The sequence below is a fragment of the Thermothelomyces heterothallicus genome (genome assembly GCF_042370625.1).
Source record: "Thermothelomyces heterothallicus CBS 202.75 unplaced genomic scaffold P884_scaffold_18, whole genome shotgun sequence".
NCBI lineage: Eukaryota > Fungi > Ascomycota > Sordariomycetes > Sordariales > Chaetomiaceae > Thermothelomyces > Thermothelomyces heterothallicus.
This window is the reverse complement of record NW_027192579.1, coordinates 704,583-726,666: the sequence shown is the minus strand read 5'-3', so window position 1 is coordinate 726,666 and position 22,084 is coordinate 704,583. Positions and strand designations below refer to the sequence as shown.

At 47.1% G+C, this 22,084-nt stretch overlaps 5 protein-coding genes across 5 annotated transcripts; 1 reads left to right on the top strand and 4 right to left on the bottom strand.

Moving 5' to 3' along the window:
* Positions 1 to 1,685: 1,685 nt before the first annotated feature.
* Positions 1,686 to 2,522, bottom strand: P884DRAFT_271228 (uncharacterized protein; the record flags this gene model as incomplete). Its single annotated transcript, XM_069442420.1, has 1 exon — positions 1,686 to 2,522. The coding sequence occupies one exon, from the start codon at positions 2,520 to 2,522 to the stop codon at positions 1,686 to 1,688; it is 837 nt and encodes a 278-aa protein (XP_069296103.1).
* Positions 2,523 to 4,060: 1,538 nt separating this feature from the next.
* On the bottom strand, positions 4,061 to 5,537 carry P884DRAFT_271227 (putative clathrin assembly protein AP47; the record flags this gene model as incomplete). The annotated part of the gene is made up of 3 exons (XM_069442419.1): positions 4,061 to 4,141; positions 4,202 to 5,299; positions 5,370 to 5,537. 3 exons carry the CDS (start codon positions 5,535 to 5,537, stop codon positions 4,061 to 4,063), a joined length of 1,347 nt encoding a protein of 448 aa, XP_069296102.1.
* A 2,559-nt stretch (positions 5,538 to 8,096) lies between these two features.
* Positions 8,097 to 9,998, top strand: P884DRAFT_204679 (transcription factor Opi1-domain-containing protein; the record flags this gene model as incomplete). Its single annotated transcript, XM_069438594.1, has 2 exons — positions 8,097 to 8,661; positions 8,734 to 9,998. 2 exons carry the CDS (start codon positions 8,097 to 8,099, stop codon positions 9,996 to 9,998), a joined length of 1,830 nt encoding a protein of 609 aa, XP_069296101.1.
* A 486-nt stretch (positions 9,999 to 10,484) lies between these two features.
* P884DRAFT_227427 (uncharacterized protein) lies at positions 10,485 to 11,832 on the bottom strand. The gene is made up of 2 exons (XM_069439683.1): positions 11,549 to 11,832; positions 10,485 to 11,486 (listed from the first exon to the last, which is right to left on the bottom strand). Exons 1-2 carry the CDS (start codon positions 11,774 to 11,776, stop codon positions 10,782 to 10,784), a joined length of 933 nt encoding a protein of 310 aa, XP_069296100.1. The 5' UTR covers positions 11,777 to 11,832; the 3' UTR covers positions 10,485 to 10,781.
* A 464-nt stretch (positions 11,833 to 12,296) lies between these two features.
* Positions 12,297 to 14,247, bottom strand: P884DRAFT_261878 (uncharacterized protein). Its single transcript, XM_069441609.1, has 2 exons — positions 14,220 to 14,247; positions 12,297 to 14,160 (listed from the first exon to the last, which is right to left on the bottom strand). Exon 2 carries the CDS (start codon positions 14,107 to 14,109, stop codon positions 12,520 to 12,522), a length of 1,590 nt encoding a protein of 529 aa, XP_069296099.1. The 5' UTR covers positions 14,110 to 14,160; positions 14,220 to 14,247; the 3' UTR covers positions 12,297 to 12,519.
* Between the last annotated feature and the right edge of the window lie 7,837 nt (positions 14,248 to 22,084).

Here is a 22,084-nt window from a genome sequence, read left to right as displayed (position 1 = left end):
AAAAGGCCTACCTTAATCGACTAATAAGAGAGAAAACATAGGGCGAAACTCGATACTTAATTATACTTGTATCTAAATGCCTTAGAACTTGCTTTGTTACTTCCCCTTTTCCATATCTATTAACAACAGCTAATAAAATTCTACACTACTATAATGCCGACTTTATTAACAACCCTCCAAGTCTAGATATCAACCAAGGCAACTGGGTTAGGAAAGATAGGGACCCTTTGTCCCTCATTCTCGATCCTACGTTCTTCTGGGAAGTAGGACAGAAACTTCGGGTTCTCTTTCTCAACGGCTCCTCCCGCCTCCAGGAAAAGGTCCGCGTGTATGCCCAAGAGTGGGAGAGACACGTGAACATCGACTTCGTCTTCGTCAGTCGCGGCGATGCCTACATGCGTGTGGCTCTCAGTTAGAATAACAGAGACAGTTCCAACTGTTCCTTCGTTGGGACGGTGGCAACTAAATTGGTTCTAGACCCGAATAAACCCACCATGAACCTTGGTTCCCTCACCGACGACAGCCGGGACGAGGAAATATGCTGTGCAGACCTATACGAGTTTGGCCATGCCCTTGGGTGCTTCCACGACCACCAAAGCCCCGGGGCCAACATTTAGTGGAATGAGGAGAAGGTTATTTATCGCTGATGCAAAGCGACTGTGTGGTTGGAGTGAGTACATAACGCGTACCTAGATCCTCAATAGGGAGGTCACCGCTATAGCACATTCGGTCTTCGATCCCTACTCGATTATGTACTATATGATCCCACCCGAGTGGACCCTGGATGGGCACGGTATCAAGGAGAATCTTGCCTTGTCGGATACCGATATCAGCTTTATTCGCAAGATGTACCCCTTCCGTACACGAAATACTTGCCGCCTTAGCGTGGACCCTGATATGCGTAAATTCTACCCAATACCCCGGGCGCTGAATTCTAAGATGATCGAATTCGACCCGCCCTATCCTTTGCCACCGCAGATCGCGCTTGGCCTAACTATACTCGACGAAGACAAAACAGCTAACATCCGTGTACATACGCCACCACAAAGCCAGCGGACTGAGAAGAGTTTTGTATTAAACCTAGACACGTGGGCGGATACGAAGCTCTATAACGCTGGCGCTACGTGGCTTGAGTTTGTTAAGGGTGAAGTCGACTTTGAAGGTTCTACAACTCTTTTCGGCCTCTACCTAGCTCCTTTCTTTTACTTACTAGTGATAGTGGGCTAGTTTGACATGACTGTCAACCGCTCTTTCGAAGATCTACAGCTTAATATCGTTGAGAGGAACCACCCATGCGTCGCTAGCGGTACTGTCAGCACGCTAGAGCTCTTGCTTGCAGTCTAGAAAAAGGTACTTTGTAAGTACATACGCCATCTCCTGGCTCGAGGAGAGGAAAAGGAAAATATATAAAGGATAATTAAACCATAACGGAGACCCGGCGTTTTCTATGTCTCAGAAAAGTAGGGCCCGTACTAATGCGTTAAATTTTTGATATAAGGCCAATCCGTATGTCAAGCCGAGTGTGTAAAAAGTGTTAAATGCTCACTTGTTTCATTTGTTTGTTTTCATACAGCTAGAAACATTGCCGTTGCCTATTTGTAAGTTGCAGCTTGTGGCCCGTAATGCCGAGTCCGAATCCCTGTGCCATTGTAGCGGTTCTCCCCCTTTCCGAGCCGCTACGCTCCTCAATGCGCCGACGGAGCCATGACTCCCCTCAACCTCCTCCTGGTCGTGCTCCTGCCGTTCCTACTCGCGGTCATGACTGTCATGGTATGCACAAACCGCAGCTTGCCCTTTTCTACTCTAAAAGCATGAGAATCCGGTATGCCGTTGAAGCTCAGGAAGACAGAGACGGCGCCAATTGTCTCGTCAATGACATATCGTCGGTTAGTCAGGCTCACGCCGCTGGGGATGCCGACGTCACACCTGTCGTCGGGACCGCCATTGCCTGTGTACGCGCCGCCTTCAAGTCTGGCACAGGGATATCCCCACGGCACTTGGACGCTCTTGTCGCTGAAGATATCGCAGTAGGCGTCGGCAGCAGCCTGGATGACCTCACGAGAGTCACGCTCCTCCTCCGGGATGGTGCCCCAGTCTTCCTGGCTAGCCCAGTAAAGCGTGCCCGTGGCGTTGAACAGCCAGTCGCCAGTTGTGGTAATGAGGGTGTCGATCTTCGAAACGGAATTGTCTGTGAAAAACATCTGCACGCCGATCACGTACGGCTTGCTGCCTGTGGCCGAGATCAGCTCCGTGAAGGTGGCGCACTGCGTCGTGTCGAGGTAGTGCCGGCTAAAGTCTATCTCGAGAGGCTTGGACAAGATTCCAGACTCAAAAGTTGCCGTAGCATAATTCTCGTTATAGTCGAGTGCGTCCGAGACAGGCTGAAGCAGGCTGGGATCTCCCGCAGTCTGTGCGGCCACCAGGCTGTCCGCGCTATCCTGGAGGAACTCGCGGGTACAATCGGCCGCAGAAGTCACTAGGGGGCCTAGGGCCCCGATGGTGATAATTGGCAAGCTGTGCATGATATCTTAAAGACACGTTGGGTGGGAGAAGATCAACAAGGTGCGTTCGTCTGCTGCGAAGTGTTAGATTCAGCTGGTTGCTAAGGATTGCAAGACAGGGAGTTAATATATATAGTTGAGGGACTGGAGCTCATGCTGGCATCGGGTAATTTGCGAGGTAACCATTCATGATATTTAGCAGTACAATAATTATTCTGAGAGGAGTTTGCTTTCGGCAGTTCGTTCCTGCCAAGTGATTGGCACGCATTAGAGTCGAGATGAAATTCCCACATAGTGGGCAAATTAAATGTATTAATTAACCTTAAGGGAGCCGGGCAAAACGATCGACGCGACATTACACGGGGTATTCTATCGCTCCTCTTTTCATCTAGATACTTAAACGTGCATCATATGTTAGGCATCTTCCTATATGTCAGCTAAGAACTATTATCTTTTAAAAATTCGGAATTGATAATGGGCTCGGACACAGGAATGAGACTTGTGAGTACCTAGAATGCCAGCTATAATCGCGAGGTCAAACGTCAGCTTCTGTTAGACGTGGACTGCTCAGTTAAGATTTCAACATCTTAACGGCAAAGTAGTAAAGAAGGGTGAAGAATATGTGATGTTGGCTAATTAGGAAGTGGAAATCGAAAATGCCATAGAATGATTAATTATAAGAGCTCTAGGTGTTTATATATTAAACCTTACGTGGAGAGGAAAAGTCCTCCCTTGGCGGTATAACCTATACTCACAACTCTATCAATAATAACCGGGCTCTTTCAATAGGTGTTACAAGTAGCATGCTAATTATATTTTTATTACCTGTTCTGTCTTTTACTCGATCCTCGTCAATAGCTAAAAACGCCGTAACACACCCTCTCGGCGGATTCATGTCTTATTATTAGCGCCCTGTAGCTCTTAGATACTAATACGATAATTAGTGTCAGAATACCTACTTAGGTGCAATTGCTGGAAGCAGCAATTGCGGCGTCGCTTTTGCAGTTTCACAGGTAGTAAACCTGAGAAGTTAGAGCGTGATACAGCAGCAGCTATAGACTATCTTATGTCTATCAGACTTGGGGAGGGGGGGGGGGGTTGGGGTTGGTATCATTGCGTGCTACGTCGGAGAATGATGCTAGGTTTTTTTTTTTTTTTTTATTTTTTTTCCTCGTTCTCTTCGAAAATATCAACATCAGCACTTTCACTAGCCGTAGACTAGCCATGGAGGCCCTGTTTAAACACCGATCTCGTCCATTGCTAAGTGGTATACACAATGTTGTGAGCCATATTACTTGAAAACTCTACGCGACATCCAGAGTCTAATATTTAGAACTGATTGTCTTGTTTAGGTAATTGGACAACACCTCAATTTTGACCATTACATCATACGCCGCGGTAGACTTGATCTCCAAACATTGGAAGTCGTCTCACCGCCTGCTTCTGCCCACCAAACTTAAAGCTGAACTAGAACGTATGGCCAGGGCCTGCCTCCTATGATTATCTCGCCAGACGCCTCGAGCACCCCGCAGATCGGACAGAGCTCGTCAGCCTTCGTCTCATACTGCATCGGGCAGTCGGACGGCAATGTCTCCGGACTGCGTGATGTATCGCACCCATGGTAGTGAAGGGTATTGAAGCTGTGATATGCACCGCGTCAGCCGGGAGCGAAAACGACCGCGTTGTGAAACTGAACATACCTTTGGCTCCGTGATCTTCAGATACCGTACCTGGATCCCGCTGGTCGTAAAGTATGGGATCTCAAACTTGACCTGAATCGGCCTCTTAGCTCCCTTGCCGGGCCCACCAATGCCACCCATGCTTCCTCCAAACCCGCCCGTCATGCCGCCACCATGCTCGTCATCACCCCGGACGCTGGGAAGACCCAGCTCCGCACGCATGAGGAACTCCTTGCCACCTCCAAACTGCTTGATCTTCCACACGATCGCGCTTTTCTCGGGAGCGTAGTGCACCGACCCGACATTTGTGCGGAAACGCGGAGAATCCGCGTCGTCGGGAACAGGGACGATGATCTCGACGTTGTTGGCGGTGCTGCGGCGCTTGAACTGGGCTCGCGCCTTGAGCATGTATTCAATGCGGGACCCGCTGTGCGATTCGACCACGCACTCAACCCAGATGAGCGGTTTAACTTGGGTGTTGAGGCGATACGACATGAGCTCGAATTCGCCATCGGGCGGGATGAAGCTGATGGTGCGATCGTTCTCAAAGCGCGACAGGCGAACGCACTGGTGGAACTTGACGTCTTCCATCTCGATGGCCTTGCCGCGCGTCGTCCGGCCCGTCGTCTCAAACATGACCTTGTCGTTGAGGCCCAAGCGCAGCTCGGGCATGCCTGACAGGTAGCACTTCATCTTGATGGCACCCAGGATTTCCGACCGCAGCACGTTGCCGTTGGCCGACACGAGCAGATTGAGCGACTCAATAACGTCGAGAAAGACTTCATTCTTGCGGTACCGTATGCCTTCAGAGCGCCACGAGACGGCGTTGGTCACGGCAATGGGCGGCCGGGCTTGGATCTCAAGCTTGTGCGACTCTTGAGTGATGTATTCCTGCAGGATCTTGGACTCGGTCGTTTGTGGGTAGCCAAAGTCCATCATTTCGTCGAGGAGCTCGTAAATGATGACAAAGTTGTCTCGGATGGATTCCTCCTCGAGCACCTTGAAGTACTCGGTAAAGACCTCGACGATCTTGTGGAGGAAGAGGAGGATTTCGGCGGCATTGGTGTTTCGTTTTGTGAGAGCAAGGAGGTACAGGTTGTTGTGGCGGATGTACAGGTACTGCGGAAGTCAGAGTCAGCCCAACCTTTTGTCCAGTATGGCCAAGCCAAGTCGATCATGGAGTCGTTACATTGATGCCTTCGTGGGAGAAGCAAGGAGGTACGGCTGAGGACTCTTCTTCGGCTTCACTGAGGAGTATGGGGAACTTCTCGACCGCTGACATGGGGATGTCTCCCCTGTAGTTGCGGGCAAGAAGCGTCTTGCCCTTAAGGTCGAGGAAGAAGATGGCCGACGCCATGGTGGGTGGGTGGGGGGAGGGGGGGGGAGCTGGGCGAGGTGACCGCCCGGGTTCGAGAATTCGTTACGGTGACGGGGAGGGCCTTCGCCCAGTAGATAGGCGGTTCGGTAAAACGGTGCAGGCCAAAACGCCGGTCGGTCGCGCCTGTCACCTCATGCAGCGGAAACGTGGTTCGAAGTTTGGCGCTGCAGTTCCGAAACGCGAATCGCAACTTGCCCGTCGAAGTATCGCTCTCTCAGATGCGATGTATGCGAACAGTTGATGCGGGCATGAGTGCACAGACCCCAACGGCGACTGGCAAGGACCCCACATGGGGTCATGGCAGGGCTCTGAATGGGTTGAATGGAGCCAAGTTCCATTACAAGGTTAGTGTTGGCCTATCTGGTGAAATTAACCCTAACCCTGACACTCGGACTCATCGGGGGCAGGCAAAACTTGGCTCCGTAGTGGAGCAAAAATAAAATTTTTGTCGGGCAAGAGCACTCCTGCTCGTCTTTTCCTTCTGTTCTCTCTCCCCAACGCTCTCAATAGACAGTGCAGTCCATCGTACGCACAACAGGTACTCGGCATTCTGTCGAGTCTCCGACCCGTGTCGTTGTTGATGATGTCTGCGATTCCGAGGTGCGGAGAGGAAGTCCTTGCGACGCCATAAGAGCTGCCCGAGCACTGCTCCCCTCAAGGTGCTTAATTTGTTGCTTGGGCAGCGTCAGAGGCGCCGAACATTTTAGCATGAAAATGGTGACCGTTTCAGTCGCATGTGCACACAGATCCGTACATCTTTTTTTCATGCTGTTGCGGATCGTGGGCTGCTTCGATTCGTGCAAGTACGTCCTCTCTCGGTCAACTTGAACGAGCCTGGGAACCAGCAAAGAAAGCCTCCTTTTCTTTTACCAAGAAGCCAGCGGCCGGTGAGGGGGAACTCGGGAACAACCGAGCTTGTTAGATGCCGGCTAGAGGGTCCTTCTCAACTTCAATCTGCGTGCACTACGTTATCATCTACCATCGTATGATCTGAATATGCTCTTGATAGCCGGCAAACTGTCATGTGCCGACACACAGGGACTCTGAGAGTGGACCGGGGACGCCCCATTCTTCTCTCCTGCAGGCCGCGGCCATGTTGAGTAATTGAACGGGGCCGTAACCCGCTCGTCGCATGTGAAGGTGGGCCATGAATGGGTCAAGCGCTTCCGAAGCCGTGTGGTGGAGGCATCGGGCTTGGACTCTGTTGCTCCGCTCTGACACGTGCTTGGTGTCGACTGCCATGCCAGCATTTTGTTCGGCAGGGGACGACCGCCGTTCTGTTTAATGGCACCCGTGACTATTGATTGGGACCATTGAATTGTTTTGCAGTGCTGGCCGCTGACCGATTTGCCTAACAGGGAGATAGACATGCGTGCTGCGAGTCCTCGATGAGGAATCCGTAGTAGGGCATAAATCGGTCTTCGACTCTTTAGGGGCCCAGGACAAAGAACAACGCCCATCCATGTGATACTGCAATTGGGCCCCGCCGCCCGCGTCAAATTGGAGCTGTGGCGGGACGATACCAAGGACTGACAGCACATCTGTATCCCGTATTTGATGCTGCGTGCAAGAGCCACCCTTGTTGACTGGATTATGCAGAGCGTGATTGTGGGTAGAGGCAGAGGTCTTGCGTTCTTCATTCAGCGTGCAGATCGGGTAGATTCTAGTTTGGAAGCCTCAGCTGCCCGTAGGTCCTCTGCATAATGACTTAACATCTGAATGAATCCTGCACAGGCGACACTCAGTCAAAGCGCTGTGAGGAGTTGGCTGCGATGCCTCGGCCGCCGTTGACAGACAAAGGCGGGGTTGAGGCCCTGGACCGACTGCGCCTGACCTCACAGTGACATTCCGAGCTAGTGGTTCCAGAATGCGCGGGTAGTTACATAACTAACAACTGGAAGCCACCCAACCACGGGCTGGCGACCAGGGCAGCGGGGCTTTTTGGACGGGTTTTCCACCCATCTCAGCTGGCGCTGCCCTTGCTACTGGAGAACCCAAAGTTCCGTTGTTCCTTTCGTTTGGCATCTGAGCTCCCCTCGCAACAATCCTCAATATCCGACCGAGAACTCTCCGTCGCAACCTTTCCTGAGCACAAATCCGCGATCGCAGAACCCTGGCGTCGAGGCTGCCCTGCAGCGCAGACTTCAGTACCGATCATCGGTCTCATCATCAACACCACCACTACCCTCTGTCGTCGGTAAACCCGGGGCCTGCCTGAATCACCGAGCGACCGTCGAACCGACCTTCCACGCCGCGCAGGCGAGCAGCCGTCAGTGAAAGCAAGCGGGGCGACTGCTCTGTTCGTGCTTGACAGTACCTAACCGAAAGTTTGGACGACACGAGGGGGAAGATTCCCGGGCTGCTCGCACCACGAAATTGACTGGGTGGCCGAGTGAGGAAGAGAGTCGAGCGGATGCAACAACTGGAACAGTAGCATCGCATGGACGCGTTGTTGGCCTTACTTGCAACACCAATGCCAACTCGTTCCTGACCGCCGGCGCTGTCGTTTTCGGATTTCAGTTTGTTGGTACAGCCGACATGGAGCACAATCACATGCCAACCGACGAGCGCCCGCCGCAGATTTCACCAGCGCAGCCCGGAGCAGATGCAGCGCCGCCCGCCCCTTCAATGCAGCAATCCACCGACGCGGACAGTGCAGCTGCGGATGCTTTGGGATCGGACCGGAACCCGATCTCACCGGACCATCGCCCTGCAGTAAATTCGACACCCTCCCTACAGCTCCCACCCCTCTCGGTCTCATTCCCAAGCGACTCGACAACCGAACTGGCGCCCATACAATCGTCGCGAGACTCGACTTCCCTGCCTTCCACTCAGACTTTGCCGCCATTGTCATCTGTGACCGGCCCCCAAAGCCATGCTCCTCTCCCCAAACCTCCCGAGCCGTCGCGTCCTGCCCCCTTCACCGGGCCGACAAATCCCTGGCCCAGCCTCAACCCGTTTACGACATACTACAAACCTAGCTACCTTGAGCCGACCGAGTCGCCGCCGAGCATGACGTCGGAGCCTGGGCCCAGCCGGAGCGTGAGCTTGGATGATCCGGACGTGAGGATTGCCGCCGAGGCACTGGGGCAGATGAAGACAGGTGCGTCCGCAAGGCCCTCGAGAACATCTGGTTTTCCAGGCCATGGCCGCTAACGTTCCGTTTCTCATGTAGAATGCGCCTCCTCCCCCCGCAACCGAGAGTCGACTCCCAACACCCGCGCATCATCTAGAGACTACAAGACAGCGAGTCGTTCGCCGCGGAACCACACCGGCAGAAGAGCAGAGCCCCTCCTGTCACTGATAACGACAACATATCCGCTTTTGGGCTCCACTATCGAAAACGCCGCTTCTGCTTATAACACCGGTAAGAACTATTCGCCGCATCTCAAAACTGGTGCCGAATACGTCGAGAACCTCGTCAGGCCAGCAGTCGAAACCGTGGGCCGCAAGACGGGGGTTGAAGGGGGTATGAGGTGGCTATTTTCGATGCGAGGCAGAAAACAGCGATCGTCAACAGACATCGAGGCCGACGAGCGGGGCAACGGCAAACGCCGCAGGTCGGACCGGAATTCCAAAGGCGAGGAGACGCCACACACGTCGCCGCATGACATACACACCGATAGTGTGGACCGGCGCATGTCTATCAGTACCGTCGACACGCTGCCCGCCTATGACGACCAAAGATCGCCAGCATATTCCGAAGTTGTCGAGAACCCGCCGCCACCTGGCCCGGGCGCTGCCGTCACGGGACAGCAATGGGGCCAGCGGTTCGTCGTAACCACTTCCGGACTCGGTATTGCCATGAAGAAGGAGAGCATCAAGAGCCTGAAGTACTGTCTTAAGGTGGTTAGGGACACGAACAGCTACCTCAGCGATATTCTCGTCAAGCTCAAGAGCGTCATTGAAGAATACGACCTCGCATCGCAAACGGATGGGAATGACCACAGCATGACAGACGGCGACCCTCCCGCTCCGCACACGGCCGAGCAACACAGCAAGCTGATCCAGCGCATGTCTGAGCTTCGCGAAGATCTCTTCCGCGTCATCCAGCGTACCGTGCAGACAGTCTCCAGGTACGCCGGCGGCGCTCTTCCGGAGAACGCAAGGAACCTGGTGCACAGCCAGCTCATGAGTCTGCCTGGGCGCTATCAGATTCATTACGTGCGGGAAACCGAGGGGCGGCGGAATCGAGAGAACACCAGCCCGGACGCGTGGACGCGGGATAGCGCCCATTTGGCCCTGCTCTTTGCGAAGGAGGCACTGCAGATGATGACCCAGGTCGGCGAGGTTCTAAACAGAACCCTCGTGAGTGCGGAGGAGTGGTGTGACACACTGTACGGAAAGAAGGGGCAACCCATTCCGTCGCTCGGTACTGACCAGTCCTTACCGGCCGCGCCGGTTCCTACCATCGACCAAGATGTTCAGATGTCTGGTTAAGCGTCATGGATTTATTGGCGTTTGGGAGGTTGGAGTTCCGGGATAGCAGCGCGTGGTTAGAGGATGGAAAGAAAGACTAAGATATACGAAGGATTTGGCGGGTTGTTTGTTGCGCAGAGATCAATCACGGTCACAGTTCTTTATTCCGCCGTTTATTGGCAACTTCGGGATACCCCATCTTCAGACGCACCCAGCGACCTTTTTTCATTTCCTTTGCTTTCAAGGCGTCGCCGCTTTTGGCAGCCTCGACACACTCCCTCCATATTCCTTTCTTGTCAAATTTGGTCATGCTTGTGTTGCGCTAATACTCTCAACTCGATATACCTCGGTTTCTTCAAACGTTAGGTACGTTTGCTGTGTCTTTTCTTTTGGACAGAGTTGATCCTCCATAGCCTCTCTTTTACAGCGAGAGAAACTTCAATTTCTACTGAATGAATTTAATGGCGGATCGCATAGATGTCTCTCTCTCTCTCTCTCTGTGTGTGTGTGTGTGTGTGTGCGCGCGTGCGCTCGTGCAATCATAGTGTTGTTGTACAGTATATGCCCGATGCTGGTAAAGCGGTGGAAAGAGTCTAGTTTTAGCTCCCTGATGGTCCCGCCGAGTCCTCGGTCTTGCTTCAGAGCGCTGCCGTCTGTTTAGTTGTTTACCTATTTTACTGAAGGAGAGGCTATCGGCACTTATGAAGATGGTGTGTTCCATCCTAAGCTCGGCTGGCTGAGAGCGCTGGCAGCTGTGCCAAAGGACTGAAAAGTGCGGTCTGTTAGGCTTTGCGGCTTCCACCCTTAGTACTCTATTAGCCACTCAAGAACCTCCTGGGTGCTGTCTGCGTGTACTGTCAATGGGGGACCATCTCGGTGAAACACCTCGTCGAGGCTCTTGTTCCGCAGCTGATCCAAGTCGAGTACACTGTCCTGACCGGACACTTCTTCTTTGGCGCCAACAAAGATCGGATTCCACCCCGCACCGCGTGCTCCGACAACGTCTTTCTCATACTCATCACCAACGTAGAGTTTCAGCCAGGGTAATGCAGGCTGCGCCCGCTCGACGTCCCGGCCATGCTCGGCAGCTTCCTGTGCCATGACAAGCTGGACGGCCATCTGCTCGGCGGCGTCAAAGATGCGCCTGTCCGGTTTCGTAACTCCGACGTCGTAGGACATGCAGTGTAAGTCGACGTCATAGTGTTCAGACGGCTCTCCAGTGGCCGAGTTCAGCGGGGCTCCGAAGCGCAAGGGACTGACGTGGAGACCCAGGGAGGAAAGGATGCTCGGGACTCTGTCGTCAGAGTTGGTGATGACGCCGACGATGAGCCGAGAGGACTTGGGACTCCGTTCTTGCTGCCGCTGCCTGAGTGACCGAAGGAGGGATGCCACGCCGGGCGAGAGGCTGTATCCCTCCCCGGAGCTGAACCTGTGCCAGAGCTTGGGAGCAAGGTCATTGGGCAGCTCCGTCCCTTTCCCAATGAGCGGCTGGAACGTTTGGGTGATGACCTGGCAAGCTGTTAGCGGATGATGCCTGAGCCCGAAATGATGACGGGCTTATCTATCCTCACATTAGTCCACCACTTCAATGCGCCCATGCCGCTGGCCCTGCCGTAATTGGGATGCAACTTTGACTGGCGAGAGAAGGCAGCTTTGAACGACGCCTCGACGTCTTGGGCGCTGAAACCACCAAGGCCGCATTGTTGCGCGACCGCGACGTATTGCTCCATGACGGGACCCTTCGGGTGGAAGAGGGTCCCAAAGGCGTCGAAACAGAGTAACAGGTTTCTCTGCCGCATTGCTCACTCTTTGGGCCGTACCGTATGAGAACAAGTGGTGGGATTGCTGATGTATTTGTGGTTTCTTAAGGAATTTGTGATTTCTCGGCCCCAGTGTTGGCAGTGGCCAGAAATCCTGCAGCCAGTTTGGCAACTTACCATATAACTAAGTGGAGCTGATATGCATAAAACCGTTAGTTCTCCCGGGTGACATTAGCGGCCAAGAGAGCACGCCTGTCATTAGGTAAATACCACGGAGCGGCACAGCGAGGGACCGGGAATCGACCAAGTGACGAGAAAGTACGCGGTCTTCTTATATAGTACATATATACATAGTACACAAGAATTAGATTGCCGGGTAGGCGTGACTCTAATCACCTTAGGTAGATTCGGGAGAAAGGTGAGAAACGCAATGTGCCGACATGCCCGAGAGGCGAGAGAGAGGCCGTTTGCTCAGCCGAAGATCTGAAAAAGACATCGATGTGACATTTACTTTTCGTCACTTCTTATAGTACTTTATGAAAGGTACCTTATTAATAGTCGCCTATGTACCTCTGTGCATACCTACAATACATTATATACCTACATATAATTACACGTAACAGCCAACACCGCGGACTCCAGAATCAGTAACATCTTAGTCCAAGCTTAGATCGAAGCCTTGGCGCTTCACGGAATCGGCGGGCTTCACGCCAAACGCGTAAGGTGAGAGCCATGACTGGAGGAAACCGTGCGCTCAGGACATCGCGAGAATATCTCCCTAATTAATTACTCCCCGTGCCGTGGTCCGAGTCGAATATCAAATCGAGTCTCCCTTCTAGAACGCCGTCCACAGCAGCTTTGATGTTGGAACACAACTCGCGGCTTTGAAACAAGATACCCAACTCCTGGCTGGTGAACCAACTCGCGCGGTCAAGATTACCCGAGCCCAGCAACGCATATTCTGCGTCAACGAGGGCCAACTTCAGGTGCGAGTGGACCGGTTCCTCTCCCTGTGGCTGAGTAGCGACCGCGGGTTGCCCCTCCAAGACCCCGGGAGAACTGGGATTCTTGGCATGAAAGTACCATATCAGGAGGCGACCAACTCGAGTGCCCGAGTTTGGTAGTCCAGCTTCGAGGTCGCGGGAGGCGTCGCCGACACCGCTCTGAGCCTTTTGCTTGCCGCCGAGTGCGGCCTTGGGCCGACAGAAGCGGCGAATCAATGACTTGATACACCAAGATGTGGTGGTCCCTGCCATGACAAGTTGCTCAAGCAGCATCATGTTGCGGTTCGTCACAATCTTAACTTCTACGCCCCTTGCTAGGGCGTCCAAGAGGGCGATAATGACGCTCTCGCAGGTGAGGTTAGGTGTCTGAATATAGATTGATCGTTGCGCTCGCTCGAAGAGCTGCAAGGACGCAATATTGAGAGGGGTTGCGGGTGGCGGAGGGGACCTCTGCCAGGGGAACGGACGGAAGCGCGGGTTACGATGGTGCGGTGAGGGAAGGACGAGCGTCGCAACCGTGTCGTGAGACTCGAGGTCTACGCAGAGACGAGCGGTGCTACGTACCATGACAAGGCCGGCTTCGGCCCCGTCCCAAGAAGTGCCAGCTGCCTCCGAGTCGCCGGGGACTCTGTCGGACCACGCATCGCGAGCTGGCTGAGTATCGGCCGGATACTCCCAAGTGCGCGAGTAGAAGGCGAACAGGGCGCGAACAGCGTCTCCCGTGATCTCTACACAGCCCTCGAGCCAGGACTCCCAGCTGACGTTGCAACTGGGCACGAATGCTCTCTGCCTGTCAATGATGACAAACTTGGGATGCATCACGCTGAAGGGCAGGAAAAACAGACTCTTGGCCTCGAGGCGGATCCCTGCGGCTTCGAGCAGCGCGGGTTCAGGCAAGCCAAGCTTCTTGTGCCACGAGGCAGGCGGGTAGGTATAGCCGCTGCGAGATTGCGGGTGAAGGAGCTTCTGGAGCAGGGAGCGCGATGACAGACAGATGCGGACGGGCAACGGCGGGATGGGAGTCGATCCCGTCGCTCGTGCCTCCTGGATCAGACGGCGACGGTGTGCGGCGAGTTTGCTTAGGGCGTCGCACAGAGCCGTCAACGTTCTGGAGGGCGCCCAAAAGCAGGTGACCAGAATGACCTCGTGCTGGGCAGAGGTGATGGCGGGTATCAGGTGATTGGTAAATATCGAAGCGCCGGTGCCCAGGAAGAAGCGTTGGGGACGACTGCTCGTCACGAGCAGCCCCCGGTCAGTTGGGTTCTGAACATCGTAACGCGGCAGGTCACGGTTGGATTCGGAGTGAGGCGACTGTTTAGACTCGAGCTGTCGAAGGAATTCGTGGATTAGGTCCGGGGGCCGAGTCATCTCGTGAAATCCTCGGGCATTGGGCACTAGAGTTTAGCGAAAATGTTTTTGGTATTAATAATCTGAGCCAGACCCTATGGTGTATGTGTGTACATACATACATACAGTAGAGTCCTCGGTAGTTCGTCGCCTTTTTCGTGCCGCCGATGGGGAGCGTTTCCAAGTTTTGGTGACCAAATCGGTGATTGAACGCCAAGAAACTCCTGTCAGCCAAGTAGGCGCACCGCTGAACCCGCCCACGTGGGTCCCAACCCCCCTTCACTGCTTTCGATGGTGAAACACTTGATGGCGCTCGTCACCAGAACGACGAAGGCTCCTTGACTTCGATCTCAATGTCGTTCCTTATATGTACTGTATTGCTATATACATACCACGTAAAGGTGCCCCTCAGCACGTACTGCAGCAATCCTCAGAGCTCCGGTCTCATCAGATGTATACCGTAATTGATAATTAAGTGGCTAATTAGTTACGAGCGATATATCAATCGTAGCGACCTTGATTCCCAGTACCGAGCATATACCTATTTATCGAAATAATCTGTATTAATAATTATCCCATTACGGATCCTCCTTAGCCAGTGCCGAACGTAGTGGGAGCTCCGGGAGCATTGAAAGCAGTCTACAGTGGGTGGCTATACGAAGGAAAAGAGTGCCTTATTGAACTATCTACAAAGGAGACAAAACGACTGATATTTATAGACAAAGGAACTGGCCAATACGTTGAACAGCCTTATATAGTTATAGCATATATATAGCTAATACTCTTAGAAGCTCTACAGCTTCTGACACACCCCCTAGTTGAACGCGATAGTCGTTTAACTACGCTTTGTGGTAATACTGTTCCTAGTATTATGTCCTTTGTTGCTCTTACCTCGATAGCTCCTTTAGGGGGCCTGCCTTCTGTATTAGGAAGTCTAAAAGAGTCGAGTATAGTGGAGCGATTCCTTTGAAGCTATAGTTTAAATATAGCTATCGTAACCGTAGTAGCGATAGTATTACTAGTTCTAATTATAATAATAATCACAAGATAACGCCTCCTATGCTTAAATCAATAGATAATTTGTTAGCTGTGCCTATTGTAAATACTACAATTACTAGTAGGTCTATTCCTACTCCTATAATGCCTTGAAAGTGTAAGTACACTAAGGCTTCTATACCGTAGGTGTTCCTATTGTCTCTGTTCGATTGATTTTATCGCTGGTTTTATAGTTTTCCAGCGGTTCTGCGAATCTGGCGTTTTCAAGCGAATTTACGTAGTTCGGTTTCTTCTTGATTGATTTGATAGCGATTCTATTATAGTTTCCTAGCGCTCTACTAGTTACGTTAAGATCGTTTGAGCTAACTAAATATAGTAATATCAAAGCTAGCGAGCTTTATAAGGTGCCCTATAGAATGTATATATAGTCGGCTCTAATAGGACGTTCCTTTGGTAAATGTCGTAATCATTCTAGCGCTAGCTCCTATTATTACTACTATACCTATAGTTACTATAAGTATAAGGATATATATGTTAATCGCCTATATGTCTAATAGCTCTTATAATGCTTATATTGATTATAATAGTAGTCCTGCTTCTTATATCGGGTTAGTAAAGGATTTAATAAAGGCTCTACTAGATAGAGCTAAGGCTTTTATAAGTCCCTAGATCCTAAACCTCTACCCCTGATATATAGGCAAGATAGAGATACTAATAGTTATATATAGGATCTTAAGAAGTTATATATAGTCCTTTGGAATGACCTTAAGTGCGCTAGCGTCTCCTCTAAGCAAGTTAAGGATAATATAGAGGAGTATGAGCTTGATAAAGCTAAACTCGCGCGTTTTACGAAGATCGCCTACTCTATATATAATATCTTCTATTAGTTAGGAAAGATTAAAGAGGGTCGTAATGCTCGTATTAGCGTTTCTAATAATATATCAGGTGCTTTATTATTACCTAGGAAGGATAAAGGTAAGGGTAAGGCTATTAATCCTAGTGACGGCTAATAATAGTAGATAGGGAGTATTAGGTAGTATTTTGTTTTATAAATTTGACTTATTTTCTACCCCCTAGTTATATAAGCCTATAATTAACATCCTAAAGATTAAGGAGTACTCTCTAGTGCTTAAAAGCTTATTAGCTAAGTCATTTTGTAAGCCTATCTACTAGTATCTAACTAGTTAGTAGATATATAGCTTTAAACGTTCCTTTTACTACTTCCTAGTATAACTATATATTATAGATATCTATATACTATAGGCAAGTATTAATATGTTTATTCTTAGCTATTACTAGTCTGATCGTTTACTATTACGGAAATATATATACAGATACTGCCTAAGCCACCGGTACGGATAGGCCAATCAAGCCGTAAGGACAGAAGGAACCAATCATAACGAAGGAAGCACTACGATCCCCACCAAGCGCCGACTTACAATTACCAAGATCAGTATAAACCACTAAGCATAGTAAGCGGCTCACCAGGATCACTAACTAAGGACTAATCAGGATAATCTAGGAAGGTTATATATATATATAGATAGTCACTCGTTACGGTAGACTCTAGGAGTTTACTAGTAATAGCAATTATAACTATAGTACTTATACTAAGTATCGCTAACTATTATACGAGATAACTCTAGTGTTATTATAAACCCTTTAGCTTTACTAAATCCCTTAGACGACCTATACGTTTGTCCTACTTAACCTACCTTCATCTAAACCCTTTTAGAAGAAGTCTAAGCTAGGTTCGTTATATATTACTATCACTCCCTTTGTTCTATTATAGTTTAAGACGAAGGTGATTTCGACTTTGACATCGATATGACTACCAACGTTACGGCCGAACAGTTACTTACCTAGCTTGGTTAACTCTAGTAGTAGATCTAGGAGTTAGACTAGAGAGATAAGGCTACTTAAGCTTGAATCAAGGAACTCGAGAACGGCGAGAAGCACTTATAGAAACTAGTTAACGAGGCTTATACCAAAATCAAGGCGCTCGAGACTGCCAAAGCGAGCCGTATCAAGATCAAACTACCTGGTAAATATAGAGGCACTAAGGAGGACCTTGTAGGATTCCTAACAAACCTCCGATCCTACTTCCGGCTTAATGACAACGAGTTTCCGGACGATAAGGCCAAAGTTCTCTATATAGCTACGAGACTAGAGGGCAAGGCACTTAGATGGTTTGAACCTATATAGAACGACTATCTTACTAAGGAAGACAAGGACGACTAAGATGCGTTTACATAGATAGTCTTTTAATCCTACGACCATTTTAAAGAAGAGCTTTAGAAGGTTTTTAGTAACAAAGATAAGAAGATTTATATATAAGAAAGACTTGCTAATCTCCGATAGACTAAGTTAGTAGCCTCCTATACTATATAGTTTAGATAGGATATACTTAAGTCTTAGCTTAATGATAAGGTATTGATATAACTATTCTATAATGGCTTAAAGGAAAAGGTCAAAGACAAGCTATATAAGTATAACTAGCCTAAAACTCTAGATAAATATATTATATAGGCTATTAGAATCGACGATTAGCTCCATATATAGGAGTAATAGAAATAAGGTCAAATAAATAGAACTATAGTTAAGGCTAATAATAAGAAAAAACGAGTATACGTTAGTACCTTATATAGGATGTATCCTAGAGCTATAGATATAGATATAGTATAGAAGTAAGATAAGAAGAAGACGGCTAAAGATAAGTCTAATGCTACCTACTATAACTATAGAAAGAAAGGATACTATAAGCGAGAATGTCAAAGCCCGAAGAAAGACTAGAAACTAGTCCTAGGAAAGGAAACCATGGTTATTAACGAAACCAAGGATGTCATTAAAATAGCGGCTATAAGCTATAAAAACAGGGATAGTGATATAGATAGTCTTGAATATAATAATAATAGCAAAGACGAACAAATATTATACTCCGAGCTAGTTACTATAGACCTAGAGATAGGTATTGCTAAATAGGATATAGTAGGAGAGTATATACCACCAATCTTAATTATCCTAGCCCTAAGGTAGTAAGGTTTTATAGTTATATAAAGATAGGATAGATTATAGATAACCGATACCTAAGGAGTTAAAAGACCTAGACCGAATATCTTATTCCTTTAGGAACAGATCGAATAGTACCATAACGAAGTTTTCCGGCTCAATACAGAGTTACGTAAACGAGATAGATACCTAACTTAATTTACTTAGTAGAGCGAAAAGCTTAGGAATGAGATAAGGGAACTCTAATATATTATAGAGACTATTAAAGGGGAACAGCCTATAATATACGATAGGTCTAATAGTTATACTAAGTACTTTGACGATTAGTAACTTAGCTATAATATATAGAATCCTAAGTACTAGTTTATATATATAAACCATAGAATAGACAAGTATATATAGGAAAGCTACTAGAAGAAACATTCCTACCTTAGTATTAGGGTACCTATAGTCTATATCTAGTAAGAAGGATTTAGAAAAGAATTCTAATACCTTCTAGGTAACGTTATACGACTATACCCTCGATACAAGGTATATATATAAGTGCCCTAGTTCTAGTATATAGTATACGAATACCGATACCACTTCTGTAACAAATTCGAAAACAATTACTAGCCGACCCGACAAGAAAACGGGGACAGAAGTTTACGCCCTATAGAATAGGTCTATAATACGGGAAATAGAGCGGCCGAATTACTCTAGAAGATCGACACCCGGAGTCTAGAAGGCATTACGGTAGTTCCAAGACGAGCCTAGCCTAGGTATTATAAAACAGGACAAGATATATAGGACTCGTACCGGAGTAACGATTGTCTTTATCATACGGACGAAAAGAAATCGCGAATTCGGGAGCTTTAGATAAAGCTATAGTATATATAATAGAAAGTAGAACAGACCTAATAATAGGAAGCTATAAGCACTTAATAGCTTATAGAAATAAGTACGATCGATAAAGCCGCTATTAGCCGAATAATTAAAGAGGTTAATACTAACCTAGGAAACAAGTTAGGGCCCTTCGAGGGGCCTAAAAACTATTAATGCCTATATAGCGGCGAGTAGTAACATAGTATAGGAGGAACTAGCGTAAGAGACTACTATATCGAGACCTTTTAGCAGAAATATAGGAAATCGTTATAATCTTTAGATAATAATAGCGAGACAAGCGACTATAGATAATAGTATAATGGAAATAATACGAAATGCTTATACTAGTAAATAGTAGAGTAGAGATAAACCTAATTTCGCCGATACTTATAAATTAGCTATAGATACCCTAGAGAATAAAGCAGAAGTATAGTATAGTCAAGGGGCTATTTCCGATATAATAGGTATATAGGGAGACCGAACCGATCGATATTACTATAGTAGGGAAGACTATAGTAGTCGTATTTAGTATTATAGACATAGGTAACGATAAAGATATAATATTAGGGTTACTATAGTATAAAGATTATAACCTAGACATTAGCTAGAAGAATAGTAGCTACCTATGACCATAGATAGAGTCGTATTCGACTAGTATAATAGGGAGTGTATAAAGATCGTAAAGGAAGGGTACCTAGGAAAAGGCACGTTCTACAGATCCACCGTAAGAGATAGGGAATAGTAGATGGACTATTATAGACTCTAGAAGAAGTGGTATAACGACATTAACACTATAATAGGAGGAACGAGCCGAACCGCCAATAGCTGTTCTCTCTATTAACGAATGTAGAACACTATAACTAGAGTAGTAGGTAGAGATAGGAGAAATCGCTAGCATCGCTATAGATAGAACTAAATTCGTATATTATTAGAAAACCGAGAAACGAGATAAGACTAGGGAAGTACCGAAGGAGTACAAAGGACACCTAGCATTCGAACCAAAATATCTAGAAGGATTACCAAAACACGGCCTATAGGATTATAAGATTAAGCTTAAGGAAGGAGTACGACTAAAGTTCTTTAAGATCTACTATATAAGCTAGGCATAGAACGAAGAACTTAAGCGATATTTAGAGGAGAACCTTCAAAGAGGATATATCCGCCTATCGATATCGCTAGTAGGCTACCTAATCCTATTTGTACCTAAGAAAGACGGAAAGCTACGGTTATATATCAACTATCGGTAATTTAACGAATAGACTATAAAAAACTAATACCTATTACCGCTAATCTTATAGCTCTAAGATTAGTTAGTAGGAGCCTAATATTTTACGTATCTTGACTTGCTATTGGCCTATAACTATATATAGATTAAAGAAGGTAACGAGTAGAAAACGGCCTTTAGGATACCCTATAGCTACTACAAGTACCTTATTATACTATTTAGACTTACAAATATGCTAGTAACGTTCTAAGCCCTAATTAATCAAGCTATCTAACCCTTTCTCGACAAATTCGTAGTATATTATCTTAACGATATACTTATCTTCTCTAAGATAATAGACGAATACCGGAAGTATATAAGAGTAGTGCTAGACATGTTATATATATATAAGCTATTAGTTAATAAGGAAAAGAGCGAATTCTACGTTAAGAAGACGGTATTTTTAGGATATAAAATATCCCTAGGACAAATCCGGATAGAACCCTTAAAGGTTAAAGCCATTAAGAATTGGCTACGATTAACATTAGTTACAGAAGTACGAAGTTTTATTAGGTTTACAAACTTCTACCAGATATTTATTAGGAACTTTAGAGCAATCGTATGACCATTATATAAACTTATTAAAAAGAACGCTAAATTCTAATAGGAAGAGTAATACGAGTAAGCATTTATATAGATTCGTAACACTATTACTAAGGATCTAATACTAGTACTACCAGACCCTAAGAAGCTATTTAAGATAGAAACGGATGCTTTAGACTACGCTATCGGAGGATAGTTAGGATAACGAGATAAACAAGGGAAGCTATACCCTATAGCCTTCTTCTTAAAGAAGCTTGATAGGCTACGTCTTAATTATCTAATCTACGACAAGGAACTACTTACAATTATCGAAGCTTTTAAAGAATAGTAACTATACCTTAGTAGTACGATTAAACTAGTATAAGTATATATAGATTATAAGAATTTATAGTACTTTATAACGACGAAAGAGCTTAATAGACGACAAATACAATAGGTAGAATTCCTCGCGGAATTTAACTTTAAGATCTGCTATAAGAAGGGCAAAGAGAACGTACAAGCAGATGCCTTAAGTTAACGAATAGATTATACAAAAGAACAAACGGAAATAACGCTACTATTATTCAAGGAACGAATAGACGGAACGCTATATTATAAAATATAGACACCTATAGATAATGATCTACTTAACTCGTTCCTAGAATATTATATAATCTTTCGAGAAGAAAGGATTAACGAGGTATAGTATTAAGTAATACCTAGACTAGTAGTACCTAGTAGAGTAGAAGAAAAAGATAGAAAACTCTAGTACTAAGGCAAAGTATATATCTATAACGAGGATTAGTAGCTACGAATGATTCGAGAGCTTTACAAGTCGAAACTCGGAGGATATAAAGGAATTATAAAGACTATTATATAGGTTAAAAAACACTATAACTTCCTATAGCTAACGGTACGAGTTAAGGAAGTTATATAGAACTACGACATTTATAATTAGAGTAAAATAGTATAATATAAGCTATACAGGCTACTTTAGCCATTGCTAATAGCTAATAGACCCTAGAGTTTAGTTATAATAGACTTTATTATAAAGCTACTAGAATCTAAAGATATAGCTATAGGAGTATTCTATAATAATATTCTTACTATAGTAGATCGCCTAACTAAATAGGTATACTTCTTCCTATACAAGGAATCCTGGATAGCTAAACAGCTAGTAGACGTAATCTATTAGCAAGTCGCGTCAATATATACTTGGCCAAAAGAATAGATTACCAATAGAGATATAAAGTTTATATCGAAGTTCTGGCAAGCATTAATACAACGATTAGGCGTTAATAGTAAACTATTAATAGCATATTACCTATAAATAGATAGATA

Coding starts and splice junctions, on each gene's coding strand:
- P884DRAFT_227427 (XM_069439683.1), bottom strand. CDS start 11,776: ATGCGGCAGAGAAACCTGTTACTCTGTTTCGACGCCTTTGGGACCCTC. Junction 11,487..11,548: donor CATTGAAGTGGTGGACTAAT/GTGAGGATAGAT, acceptor ACAGCTTGCCAG/GTCATCACCCAAACGTTCCA.
- P884DRAFT_261878 (XM_069441609.1), bottom strand. CDS start 14,109: ATGACTCGGCCCCCGGACCTAATCCACGAATTCCTTCGACAGCTCGAG.